The sequence below is a fragment of the Rhinolophus hipposideros genome (assembly GCF_964194185.1).
Source record: "Rhinolophus hipposideros genome assembly, chromosome: 8".
NCBI lineage: Eukaryota > Metazoa > Chordata > Mammalia > Chiroptera > Rhinolophidae > Rhinolophus > Rhinolophus hipposideros.
This window is the reverse complement of record NC_138054.1, coordinates 67,859,086-67,872,222: the sequence shown is the minus strand read 5'-3', so window position 1 is coordinate 67,872,222 and position 13,137 is coordinate 67,859,086. Positions and strand designations below refer to the sequence as shown.

Sequence of the window (13,137 nt, the reverse complement as noted above, 5' to 3'; positions counted from 1 at the left end):
AAAAGGCTGCTGCTATCATCACAGTGTACCAGCGCCTGCGGCCCCGTCGTCTCTCCACAACTTGGGCGGTTCCTGCTGGCAAGGGGCAGCGACTGCCATTGCGTTGCCTCATCTTTCTCCCTCATTGCTCAGGGCCCCAAAGATGCCAACGGCAGGAAGAGGAAATGGTCGCTCTTGGGGATTGAAAGAGGGTAATTGGTAAGGAAATGCCAGCGCTACATCCTGCAGGTTTGGAGGAGAGGGAGACTCACCCTGACTCCAGATTTTCAAGGGGGTGGTGGGCCTCTGAGCCCTACGTTTGCTAGGCTTGGGCGTCAGAAGTCATGGGGTGTAGGGCTGCACTCTGGGAAAACTCACCCTGGGAGGCCACTGGCTGGTCACTTTCAGCCTCAGGCCTCAGTTTCCTCGTGTCAGGTGGGTCTGGCCTGCTCCCGGGTTGCGTCGAGCAATCGCGGCGGGATACCCGCTCCAGGCTTTGAGAACGTGGCTCCAAAGAAAAAAAGCCCGGGGGCGGGTTTGGCAGGCTCGAGGGCCGGCGGGTGAGCGGATTGGCTGGAGGCGAGGCAGCAGCGCTCCAGGATTGGCCGAATCCGAGAGGGCGGGGCCCAATCTTTAAGAAGCGCGAGGGGGCGCGCCGGGAGTGTGCGCGGACCAGCCTGGTTTACTTGTGAGTAGTGACTGTGGTGACTGTGGTGACTGTGGCGGCGGCGGCGGCGGCGGCGGCGGCTACTATCGCAGCCCGGGCGGAGCGGAAGCCGGCGGAGCGGAGGCCGGCGGAGCAGAGGAGCATCCCGGCATCCCGGTCCCAGGTGGCGTGGCCCGCGGGTCATGGCCAAAGGAGAGGGCGCCGAGAGCGGGTCCGCAGCGGGGCTGCTGCCCACAGGCATCCTACAAGCTGGTGAACGCCCGGCCCAAGTGAAGGTGAGGGCCTGGCACCCCGGGTGGAGGGGAAGGGGCGGGGGGCAGGCTGATGGGGACGTCGAGACGTCAGCTCGATTCTGGGACACCCCGGGCTACCCCGCACAGGCGGGCCCGGCGTCAGGACGGAGCCCCGAGGTGCCCCGGGGCGAGGGGCTGATGGAGGAGGTTTGTAGACGCGGGCGCCCTTTTTTGCCCACCCCACTCCTCGTCTCCGCGGAGCGGCCACGCCGCCGGCAGCTCCACGCGGTGCCGGGCTCCGCACCCTGGCTGGTTTCCGTTCTTGTGTGACGCGCGGCTTAGAAGCCAGGGCGACCCTAGGAGGGCAGGAGACCCCAGACATCTAGACAACGCCCCCTGGTTGCTCACTTCTCACCTCCTGCTTTCCACCCCCACACGCCTCCGCTCGCAGCCTCAACTCTGAGAGGGCCGCTCAAGTTCATTCATAAGAACAAGGGCTCGGCTCTTAAAGGAGCTGCATTCCTCAGGCGTTTGTGTGCGAGTGGGTGTTGGGGCTCACGCCCGCGCTTGGTGGGTCTTGACCTTCGGGGCCGTCCCCAGCTCCCTGGACATAATAAAGGACCGAATGAAATCGGGTGGCCCCAAGGAGGGGTCCCAGCAAATAGATTTCTGCCTGGGAGGTGACTGCCCTTTCCTTTTAATTTTATGAACTGATCCTTGGGAGGACCCCGGGTAAGCAATTAAGCTGCTGCCATGAATGAGTAATCTCTCCTTTCCCTGGGCAACCTCAAGCTCCCCGATGCCTCATGCAGAGAGAGCCCAGTCCTCCTCCTAGAGGCCTTTCTTCCCCCCTCCAAGGTTCCCTAGATGCTGAGGAGGGTAGGATAGCTTCTGGGTTTGCCTGAGTCTCTAGCTGCCTACAGGGGCCAGGGACACTCTGGGACAGATGGAGGAACAGCTGTGCCTGCAGCCAGCCGGGCTAGGCCCCTACAGCTCTCTAGGGCCCTCACCCAGCAGGCAGGTGGGTCCTGGCCTCAGAACCAGGGCAGGAACTGGGGCTGGACTTAGGAAGCTCTTGGCAGCAAGAGGATATTCAGGTTGTGGCAGTTGGTGCTGGATGGGGACAGGTCCGCTGCTGGAACATGCTGCTCTTCCAACTTGGAAAAGAGTATGGCTGAAGCCTTGTGTGTGTGTGTGTGTGGGGGGGAGTTTTTTAGGGATGGTGGGCTGATAAGAATCTGGGGGGAGGGTTTGGGTGGGGGGGTGGAGGCCGTAGCTTAGGGGCAACTTTCTCAGTATGGATTCCCCTTTTCTAGGTTCCTAAGAACAGAGAATACCGTTCTTGTGGGAAGTCTCCCTGGGTGGAAACAGGGCAAGGCAGACTTGTTCCTCCTGCCAGAGTTGGTTGGAGGGATGGTCCTGCCTCTGGAAATTTCTAGGGTGGAGGCCAGGATCGTGGATCTCTTTTCATCTTTTTCTCTTCTTCCCAGAAGGAATCAAAGAAGAAACAACAGTTGTCCATTTGCAATAAGCTTTGCTATGCCGTTGGGGGGGCCCCCTACCAGGTGACAGGCTGTGCCCTGGGGTTCTTCCTGCAGATCTACTTGTTGGATGTGGCACAGGTGAGTGTACTGAGCCCGCCAGGAGCTCCTGCAGCATCCCGAGGTGGGACAGACTAGGGACTCCCGGGTAGGTTGATTCAGTTTTCTCCATTTGTGAGATGGGACTGGGAATTCCTACTTTGCTGCCTCTTAGAGTCACAGTGGATGAGAAATAAGAAGGCTTTGGAAAGTATCCAGAAGGGGAGTTTATCCACCCCAGGAGTCTTAGCTGGCAAGGTCAGGCAACTCCTCCTTGCCTGGCAAGGGTTAGGCGGTGGTGTGAGGGAGAATGAAGCCCGCTGGTGATGTTGTTCCTAGAAGAGACTGGTACACTATGTCCCCAACTGGACAGCAGTTAGCTGGTTTGTCTCTCTTGGTGGGTGTTTCCAGGCATATGGGTGAAGTGCAACCCATTTTCACCTGAGGAGCATAGGCATGTCAGGGGGCCTGCAAGTGCTGGTCTGAGTTACAGTGCCCCAGTACCCAGGGTCTTTGACTGGGAGGGGTGCTGAAGATGAAGCAGGGCTCCTCTGTGCTTTGAGAAGCTTTGGTCAGCAGCCTGGCATCCTTGCCTGGATAGGAGAGGGGGGCGCTGAACGGCCACAGCTCTTGGGGCTCACACATTGGCCATCTTGTCTGTTTAGCATCTGACTTCGCAAGCAGGGCATCTTAGTTGTATCCATTTATAGATGGGGAACACTGAGCCCCAGAAAGCACAAATGGCATTGTTCAGCAGCTAGTGTTTAAGCAACTTTCACGGGTTGGACCTGCGTCGAGTTCAAATAATAGAAACCTGCAGCTAAAGTGTAAAACTATGTTGTAGTGAGTGTTAGTGTTGGAAAAATCGGATTAGGGAGACGCCATGTGGGCGAGGCCACCAGTTTCCTAGCTTCCTGGAACCATAGCAATAGTAGGGCCTTGATGGATGGAAAAGTCCAGAGAAACTATCTCTTCAGGCCCAGAAGGTTTGGGGGGAGGGAATAGCTTGAATGGGTAGTGACAGGCCACTTTTTAAAAAAACATCTGTAGGTTCCTTTTTCCACGTCCAAGATAGAGCTGGACCCTGTAAGATAGGAATCATAACTGCCATTATACAGATGGGAGGTGCACTGTAGTCACCCAGCAAATGCTAATTCTGGTATCAGGTGGTTTGGGGCTCAGGGCTGTGAAAGGGAGGCAAGGATATATTCCAGATTCATTCTAATTCATTCATTCTGAGTGTTTTCAAGGGCAAGTGAAAGGGAGGATGTAAGGGACAGTTCAGGGAAAGTTTCTCAGGAGGCACATAGTGCTACTGCAATCAGAGAACTATTCTTGTCATTATTAGCAAGGCAAGTGGAGATGCTTAAGGCCTGGGAGCAGCATAGACTGCCAAGACCACGGATGAAGTGGGGAGGGAGCCCCTGCTTTTGCCTACCAGGGAGGGTTGAGGTGAGTGGAAAGATGAAGGGGTCATCTTTTGCCTATTTCCCATTCCAGGTCGACCCGTTCTATGCCTCCATCATCCTGTTTCTGGGCCGAGCTTGGGATGCCTTCACAGACCCCCTGGTGGGCTTCTGCATTAGCAAATCCTCTTGGACCCGTCTGGGCCGCCTTATGCCCTGGTGAGTAGAAAAGATTCCTTTGAGGTAGCAGAAGGCAGGGCTTCTGGTATGTCTACTACCCTTCGTTTTTTCCATCTGTTTTGTCACAGGCTGGGGGGTGAAAAGAAGGACTGACGCAAAAACCTGAGTGTCGAAATCCCAGTTGAGGCCTCAGCTGCCCCAGACAAGGGCCATGGGACACCCTGCCAGTTCATTCCCAGACTGGCCAAATTGTTAGTGAGCAGCTTACCCCGGCCCAGGCCCTATTGCTCCCCAAGGTCCATTCCCTTCAGTGAAGCTGGAATTCTAACTTCTCCCACTTAGTCTCTCCCCATAGTGGCAGAAGTAGTACTGCATAGTGGTTAAAAGGTTACACTCTGAAGCCAGCCTGCCTCCGTTTGAATAACAGCTTCACTCCTTACAGCTGTTTAACTTTGGGGAGGTCACTTAATATCTCTGAGCCTCGAGTTTCTTCATCTATAAAATGGGGATAATAATATGCCTATCTTACAGGGTTGTGGCGAGAAATGTTTTGTTCTGTTTTGTTTTATGTAATGTACTTAGAACAGTGGCTAGTACATATTAAGTAATATATAATTTGGCACCCCTTCAGATGGCTCCTAGTGGGGCAAGAGTGGAAGGCAATACCAAGAATGAGATAGCAGACCCATAACCTCTGGCCCCTTGGTACAAAGCGTACAGTACTCAGCCTTAGGCTATCTGGCAACTTGAGGCGAGGCGGTGCTACAGATCAGACAGTAAAGGGAGACACGCAGCACAGGCTGACTGGCTGGAGCTTTGGTTCCCTCCAGGACATCCTGCTTGGTAGTGGTGGGGGACGTACTCCTTTTATCTCCAGCCCATCCAGGCTCAAGTGGGCGCCTTCCTGCCCCAGGGGTGCCCATACCTGGTCTCCGGCCTTCAAAGCTCTTCCCACAGCCCCCGCCCCCCATAGCTTCCTTTCCCACGAGGCCCCCCTCCCACCTCCCACTGCAATCTTGCCAGTGCCTGGCTAAGGCCCAGGTTAGGGCCTTTGATCCAGGCTTTAGGGCCAGGGGGCAGGACAGCCTGCCTTACCTGGGCAGGCTGCTCTGGGCTCCAAACTGGCAGCTAGAGCCACTCGTGAGGTTGGACCCTGTACCCGCCTCCCTGGCAGCCTGTGGGAGGCGGGGCTCTGCTGCCACATCTCCTCATGTGGCCCAGCCAATGGGAGGCGGCTGCTCTGGCCAGGCCAATGCGGCAGCAGTCCGGGTTACTCCCAGTCACTTTCATTCCTCATCGGCTGCTTACGCTGCTGCTTACGAAGAGAGGATGGAGTGTTTGACAAAGGCTGACGCCCTTGTTCTCTGAGGAGACACGTGGATTTGGGAGGGGTGAAGGAGGGCAGGGAGGGAGAGCAGGGGAGGCCCTCCTTGTGGCTTCTCCCTGGGCAGGTGTGGCAGCCAGCTTGGTGAAGTTACTGAGGCCCTTCAGGCTGGTTTCTGATTTAGTACATGTCCTTACCTGTCTGGGTGGTAACTCCTGGTGATACCTCTTGGTGGTACCTCCACCCTTGTGTCTGAGGGCACACTGGACCTCTTGTAGGCTGTAATGCCTTGTAGTATATGTGACCTGCCTGTCCGTACCAGTCGGCACCTGGGCCCCTCCTCAGGCCTGGGACCTGGCACCCTTTCTGTCAATGTAGGAAGAGACTGGGCGTTTCCGGGTTTGTGAGTCCTGTGGCTCACTCTTCTTCCAGGCTTTAGACCAGACGTGCCCTCAGCCAGCATTTAAAAACCCCTTCAGACCAGGAAGACTGACAGACACTTTCTCTGGAATTCCCAAGACCATCTGGTGAGAGGCAGGGTGTCAGCAGGGTCACATGGGGAGGCTGAGATGCAGCAGGGTTGGACCTAAGGTCTGATTTGCAGCCCAGCGTGGTCCACAGCTCCCTGTCTGTGGCCTGTACTCTCCCCCTGAGATTTCCTGGTGTGATGATCACAGCAAACACTGTGTCCCAAGCACTGTTCTATATTTTAATGTCAACTTATTTAAGTCTCAAACTACTCCAACCCTAGGAAATAGAACCAAGGTCCTTACACTGGCCTGGAAGGCCCCACACGACCCATTTTCTCTCCAACGTCATCTCCTAATTCCATCTCCCAGGCTCAGTCCAGCCCAGCCCCACTGGCCTCCGTGCTATTCCTCATACCTGCTGGGCACCTGTCCTCCTTGAGGGGGCTTACGCTGATTGTCCCCCTTGTCTGGCACGCTCTTGCCTCAGACGTCTGCAGGGCTAACTCCCTCTTCTCATTCAAGCCTTGGCACAGATGGCACCTCAGTGAAGGCTGGCCTGTCTACTGGGTTGTGAATTGTGTCCCCATACTCCTAGTCCCCATTTAGCCAGTTTTATTAATCACCTCATAATTGTTTACATGACTTTTTTTATTGTGATTATATATATATATAATATATATGTGCATATATATATTATATATATTACATATATAACAAATTGACCATTTTAACCATTTCTAAGTGTATAATTCAGTGGCATTAAGTACATTTACATGGTTATGAAACCATCACCATGATCCACCTCCAGAATTTTTTCATATCATCCCAAACTGAAACTCTGTTCCCATTAAACCATAACTCCCCAGCCCCTGGCACCCACCATTCTACTTCCTGTCTCTAGGAATTTGCCTACTCTAGATGCCTCATAAGAGCAGAATCACACAGCGTTTATCCTTTCGTGCCTGGCTTAGTTCAGTTAGCATGATGTCTTCAAGATTCATGTGTGTTACAGCACGTGTCAGAATCCCCTTCCTTTTAAGGCTGAGTTAATATGTATGCGTATAACACGTGTCCCCCCCTTCCTCAGGATCATCTTCTCCACGCCCCTGGCCATCATTGCCTACTTCCTCATCTGGTTTGTGCCTGACTTCCCACAGGTCCAGGTCCTGTGGTACCTGCTCTTCTATTGCCTCTTTGAGACACTGGTCACGGTGAGTATGGGTACCTGGCTAACAGGGCAGGGGTGAGGGCAGTCCCTGGGGCCTTCAGGGTTGGTGCCCGAAGCCACATCTGTCTGTCCATCGTCTGACTGGCCGAGGGCCTCTCTTCCATGCCAGTGTTTCCACGTTCCCTACTCAGCTCTCACCATGTTCATCAGCACAGAGCAGAGTGAGCGGGATTCGGCCACTGCTTATCGTAAGTCTCTCCCCAGCCCACTGATCCTACCCATCAGGAAGCCTGTGTCCCCTGTAGAGCAAGGCCATGAGTTTAGTCCAAGGTGCCCTCTGCTCTACCACCCGATAGCGACCCTACTTGGAGCTGCTACCATCACCTGGGGCTAGAATTGAGCATCTATCCATGTGACCTGCCTCCCTGGGAACCACAAGCCGTGGGTCCCCTCCAAAGGACCTTCTTTTCCTGCTCAGGGATGACTGTGGAGGTACTGGGCACAGTGCTGGGCACAGCGATCCAGGGCCAAATCGTAGGCCAAGCGGATATACCTTGTCTCCAGGACCCCAATGGCTCGGCAGTGACCTCGGAAGGTGCCAATCGCACACACAGCACCACCTCACTCAGAGAAACGGTGAGGCCCTTGGCAGAGCAAGGGTTTGGGAAAAAGAGGAACGATGGGGTAATTTGTACTCATCCCCAAAATAGTAATCATACTAGTGTCTGTTAAATGTTGAGCATCTGATATACAAACTGTTAATGTGCCCACTTCACAGATAAGGAAACTGAAGCATAGAGAGGCTACACAATTTGCCCAGGGTGACAGAGTTAGTGAGTTCTAGAAACTAGATTGGGGGAGATTTGAACTGCCTGCTCTCAGACTCCACAGTCCGGCTGCTTAACATTTTGTTCCTCTGCACTTTGCCCAGCCTTGGGAAACTGCAGTAGGCCCAGGATGATTCTCCCATTTCACAGATGGAAACTGTGAGGCCCCAGAAAACAAGGGACTGGTCTAAGTCATTGAGTGGAGCTGCTGGAAGTTGGGAGGAGATCACACTGACTGTCTCTCTCTGTTGCCTTTATCTCCCTTTATAGCAAAATGCATACCTGCTGGCAGCAGGCGTCATTGCCTCCATCTACATTGTGTGTGCAGTCATCCTGGTGCTAGGTGTGCGGGAGCAGAGAGGTGAGAAGCCCTGGGGAGGTGGGCAGGCCCCAGCACAAATGGCTTTGTCCCTCTGCCTGGACCTCTGCTTTTTCTTCACTGTCCCTTCTGGCCCCCAGAACCCTACGAGAGTCAGCAGGCTGAGCCGATATCCTACATTCGGGGCCTCCGGCTGGTCATGAGCCATGGCCCATATGTCAAGCTTATTGCCGGCTTCCTCTTCACTTCCCTGGCTTTCATGGTGAGTGGGGGCCTGACACGCTCAGTCTGGGGTGGGGGTGTGCCCTGGGATGGGGTAGGCCCAGGACTCAGGATGTGATAAGCCTGAGGGACAGGTGGAGTTGGGGGATGGGTAAGCAGAGGTCCCTGGGGCATGGGTAATGTCTTGGGAGACTCAGCTCCAATCACATCTTTCCTTGTGTTTCCCTCCCTCTGCCTTGCTCCCCCCCATAGCTGGTGGAGGGGAACTTTGCCTTGTTTTGCACCTACACCTTGGGCTTCCGCAACGAATTCCAGAATCTCCTCCTGGCCATCATGGTGCGTGCGGGACCCCATGGGTGGATAGACAGCCTGGGCTGAAGTGGCACAGGCTGCGAGATGGTTCTTTGGAGAGTCAGAATCCTCTGACTGGCCCAAGGTCATGAAGAGATGAGGGAGGTTTCTCAGAATATTTGGTTGGATCTGACCTACAATTACTTAGGTAGGACTGTGAAAGAGTTTGGGTGCATATATCAAATCATTATGTTGTACCCTTAAACTAATATAATGTTACATATATATGTCAGTTATATCTCAGTGACACTAGGAAGAAAAAAAGAAATAGTTTGCGGTTAGGTGTTCAAGTAAAGAGCCTAGCAAGACCAAAGGGGTGCAGGCCAGGAACTTTGGAACTTTGGCTCAGTTGTGCTCAGAGAAGGCAGAAGATGAGATTGGGACCCGCTCTCAGCCCGCTTGGGAGCCACCAAAGGTGGCTGTCAACTTCCTCACTGCCCAGATAATGTCATCTGGCTGCTCTCAGGCAGGGCTGGGAGCACCTTTGGGGTCCTGGAAAGGGCAGGAGGGGTTCCATGGCTCGAACCCACTTCCCTCACCCACTTTGTCCATCCACAGCTCTCGGCCACATTCACCATTCCCTTCTGGCAGTGGTTCCTAACCCAGTTTGGCAAGAAGACAGCCGTATACACTGGGATCTCAGTGAGTGGGGCTGAAGGGACAGCACCTCGGCTGGGCTGGGGGGTGCTGGCGGGAGCTTCTCAGCTGACTCATCTTTCTGCACCCCTCTCCTCTAGTCAGCAGTGCCATTTCTCATCTTAATGGCTCTCATCGAGAGGAACCTGATTGTCACATACGTGGTAGCTGTGGCAGCTGGCATCAGTGTAGCAGCCGCCTTCTTACTACCCTGGTAAGTATATAGGCACACCTGGGTATGTTCCCCAGTCCCCCACCCCCACTTCTGAAGCTCCTTGGAGAATTCTACGGCGGCTTCTCCACCTGCAGGCCATTCTGTAGGTCCAGGTTTTAGGGCACGTCTTCCAGTAAAGTTGTACAGGTTGCAACTGTGCAAGAAATCCTAATCAAGTGGGAAACGGGGGCTTAAATCTGGTCTGCACTCTACTGACCCAGCTGAGCACAGGGGGGATACGTCATCATGCAGGGCCTTCGTTTCTTGTTTCTTCGTTTCTTATTCACATGACGTTCTCTCTCCTCACTGAGCTGTGTGCCCAGGGGCCTCCTCTTCTCATTGACACAGAGGTGCCAAATGGGTTAGTGGGGATTTGGGGTTGCTAGGTGGGTGGGTCCTCACGGCTGCCACCACTCTGTGTAGGTCCATGCTGCCCGACGTCATTGACGACTTCCACTTGAAGCAGCCGCACTCCCGTGGAACCGAGCCCATCTTCTTTTCTTTCTATGTCTTCTTCACGAAGTTCGCCTCCGGAGTCTCACTGGGCATCTCCACCCTCAGTCTTGAGTGAGTGGGGTGGGGGCCTGCGGCAGTGCTGGGCAGGTGTAGGTCCTACGTACCCCTCCTCACCATTCTCCTTCCCATTGCGTCCCACAGCTTTGCTGGGTACCAGACCCGTGGCTGCTCCCAGCCGGTACAAGTCAGGTTCACGTTGAAGATGCTGGTGACAATGGCTCCCATAGTCCTCATTCTGCTAGGTTTGTTGCTCTTCAAGCTGTACCCCATTGATGAGGAGAGGCGGCGGCAGAATAAGAAGGCCCTGCAGGCTCTGAGGTGAGAGCAGGGAGGGGACCGGGAGGTGGAGCAGGTGCCTAATGTGACTACGTCCAGACTTCTCTCCCACACGTCTTCCCCTGACGGCTCCTCCTCTGCCCCTTCCCTCTGCTGATTTATAATAGTGGCAGCTGACATTTCTTGAAAACTCAGCTGCCTGCCAGGTACTGCGCAGGATGGTTTTACATTTTAATGAATAATTTACTAAGTGATTATTGGAAGCCTACTGTGTGGCAGGCATTGCTCTAGTGAATGAAACAAACAAAAATCCCTGCTCTCAAGGAGTGCATTCATGGTCTCCATGACAACAACCCTATGTGTCAGAGTCCTGTGATTCTCTCTGCAGATGAAGAAACTGAGGCTTAACCAGGAAGGGTGACTGGCTCAGCTGATAGAGGGTCGAGCTGGGTTTGAGCCCTGGCATTCTGACTTCACCACCTGCATTCTTTATGGCTTTCCTGGTATACAGGACCTCAGGTGTGGCCTGAGCCCTGCCTTTCAGGAGATCAGAGGGCAGGAGAGTGAGTCATGCCAGATCATCAGCCAGCCCAGGCCAGAGCATAGTCCTGGGGCCTGTGATACGTTTTGGGCAGCAAGAAGCGTGGACAAACCAACCAGCAGTTTCTAGGCTGGGAGTAGGAGCGAGCAAACTATATATGTCCCGTGGTTTGCTGACAGCTGTCTAAGACTGCCCAGCCAAGATCCCATGAGGAATGATGCAGGTAGGGGCAAGGGAGAGGCAAAGATGCTTCTTCCAACCCATTTCCTCTGGTTCTTGCAGGGAAGAGGCCAGCAGTTCAGGCTGCTCTGACACAGATTCTACAGAGCTGGCCAGCATCCTCTAGGACCTCCGATGTTGCCTGAAGCCACCATGCATAGGGCCTGTGTCACCAGGCCCCGTGAGGAATCCAGACCTGCTTGACTGCTCACTGAACAGCTGGTCTCCAGGTGCCAGGAAGGGAGCCAAAGACTTGAGAGTAAGCGGCCCAGGACGACAATGGTGCCCACCTTGGGGCAAGCTATTCATACAGTCACCTGCCTCTCCTCTCCCTGAACATGGGGCCGAGCCCTGGGGTTGCTACTGTGAATATGCCAAGGACTGATCGGGCCTTGCCCGGGACACTAATGTAGAAACATTTTATATGGAGACTAATTAATAACTTAATGACTGTGTACATAGCAGTGTGTGTGTGTATGTATATGTCTGTGAGCTATTAATGTTATTAATTTTCATAAAAGCTAGAAAATGGAGCTGCCTGTTTCTGTCTTTGTTCTTGGCCACTGTGCTAAAATTCAGATAGTGAGAGGAAACCCTGAGCCGAAGGGGCCCTGGGTGGGGAGAATGTGTCTGGAGGTGTGATAACAGTGTTAGCTAACATTTACTAAACACCTACCTGTACCAGGCACGCTGTGTAGGCTTTACATTCACTTTGCTGGTGTTCTCACTTAATCCTGGAAACCATCTTGCTAAGTCAGGACATGTCCCCACTTTAAAGATGAGGACACTGAGCTCCAGTGTCAAGAGGGACTTGGCTACTGTCAAATAGCCAAGCGTGACCTAAGTGGGGCTGCCTCAAGGGGCAGGGGGGCAGGAATGGCTTTAGAGAGGCGTGCTAGAGCCAAGACACATTGCACCTATGAACTGCAGGGGGACCAGAGGCCAAACGTGCATTCCAGGGCTAGGCAGGCGGCCTGCAGAAGGGGTGGCATCTAGCTCTGGGGCTGTGGGACTCCATGTCAGGACTGTGAGACTGCAACCTCTGCTCTCCTGTGTCTGAGAACGACCATACTGTGAGACAGATGTCTGCTCTGCCCAGAACTCTGTGCTTCCCGCCGTGTGGGCCTGGCTGTGCTGGGGCAGGTTCTGGGGACTGAGGCCCTATGGGGTCGTAGAGACCTGAGATTCTTTCTCCACAACTGTTAATGACAGTGTTGGAGGGTGAGAATGTACCTGGCTCTGTGTGTGTGTGTTGAAGAGAGGTGCTGGTGAAAACCACCTCTGGAAGGGCGGAGGATGGCCGGGGGAAGGCCTAGTTTGTAGCATTTGCCTATTTCTACGGTATAAATACTCCTATGATAGCCAATTTCAAGTTACCAATGGTACTATCTTGCAAAATTCCTGAAAAGTTAACACTTGGCTCTTGCAAGCGGGTAGGAGCCTGCCTCTGCATATCACTGGCTTTCACACATGTAAGCCAGCCTCCAAAAATCGCAAAAGCAAAGCTGTCATGATCAGCAGCTACCAGCCCAACGTCTTTATGTTCTAGATGTATAAATGAGGTCCAGAGAAGAGAAGCACTTAGACTCTTTAGGCTAGGGTTTTGACTTTGCGTGTGGGGCTCCATTTTTTGCTAATGAAGTCCTGCCAAGCCACTTTTATAAATTTATAATGTGTTACCAACAAGCACTTAATAGATATCAATTCAATCGGTCAATTATAGCCACCAAATCCAGTTTCTTAAAATATTTTTAATTTCCTAAACCACTCAAGCTTGCTTTTTTCCCCATCCCTATAGTTACTTACCAGGTCTTATCTTCTCTCACTTGGATGGTTATATTAGCATCCTCACTGGTCTCTGTCTTTGATTTGATCTCACATTTTTCTGAAAACTATCCAAGATAACCAAGTAGCTCTCCTGTTTAAAAACCTTTCTGTGAGTCCCCATTGCCTTCAGGAGGAAATCCAAAACCCCTGCTGACCTCGCCAGCCCCAGATCTAGATGCAGC

General features: G+C 53.4%; 1 protein-coding gene across 4 annotated transcripts; it reads left to right on the top strand.

Moving 5' to 3' along the window:
• The first annotated feature begins 642 nt into the window (after positions 1-642).
• Positions 643-11,661, top strand: MFSD2A (MFSD2 lysolipid transporter A, lysophospholipid). Of its 4 annotated transcripts, none has more exons than XM_081056948.1 (14): positions 643-921; positions 2,370-2,501; positions 3,960-4,084; positions 6,927-7,050; positions 7,177-7,255; positions 7,486-7,643; positions 8,105-8,195; positions 8,294-8,415; positions 8,628-8,711; positions 9,285-9,368; positions 9,464-9,576; positions 10,000-10,143; positions 10,234-10,410; positions 11,192-11,661. In XM_081056948.1, the coding sequence occupies exons 1-14, from the start codon at positions 829-831 to the stop codon at positions 11,253-11,255; spliced, it is 1,590 nt and encodes a 529-aa protein (XP_080913074.1). In that variant the 5' UTR covers positions 643-828; the 3' UTR covers positions 11,256-11,661. The 4 variants fall into 4 exon arrangements, with proteins under 4 accessions (XP_080913074.1, XP_080913077.1, XP_080913075.1 ...); XM_081056949.1 differs by having other exon boundaries at positions 659-921; positions 2,373-2,501; XM_081056950.1 differs by lacking the exon at positions 643-921 and adding an exon at positions 1,986-2,047 and having other exon boundaries at positions 2,373-2,501.
• Positions 11,662-13,137: the final 1,476 nt, after the last annotated feature.

Excerpts from the sequence above, each read along its gene's own strand:
- MFSD2A (XM_081056948.1), top strand. The coding sequence starts at position 829 with ATGGCCAAAGGAGAGGGCGCCGAGAGCGGGTCCGCAGCGGGGCTGCTG. Across the intron at positions 4,085-6,926 it reads CTGGGCCGCCTTATGCCCTG|GATCATCTTCTCCACGCCCC; the intron begins GTGAGTAGAAAA and ends CCCCTTCCTCAG. Across the intron at positions 7,256-7,485 it reads GGATTCGGCCACTGCTTATC|GGATGACTGTGGAGGTACTG; the intron begins GTAAGTCTCTCC and ends TTTCCTGCTCAG.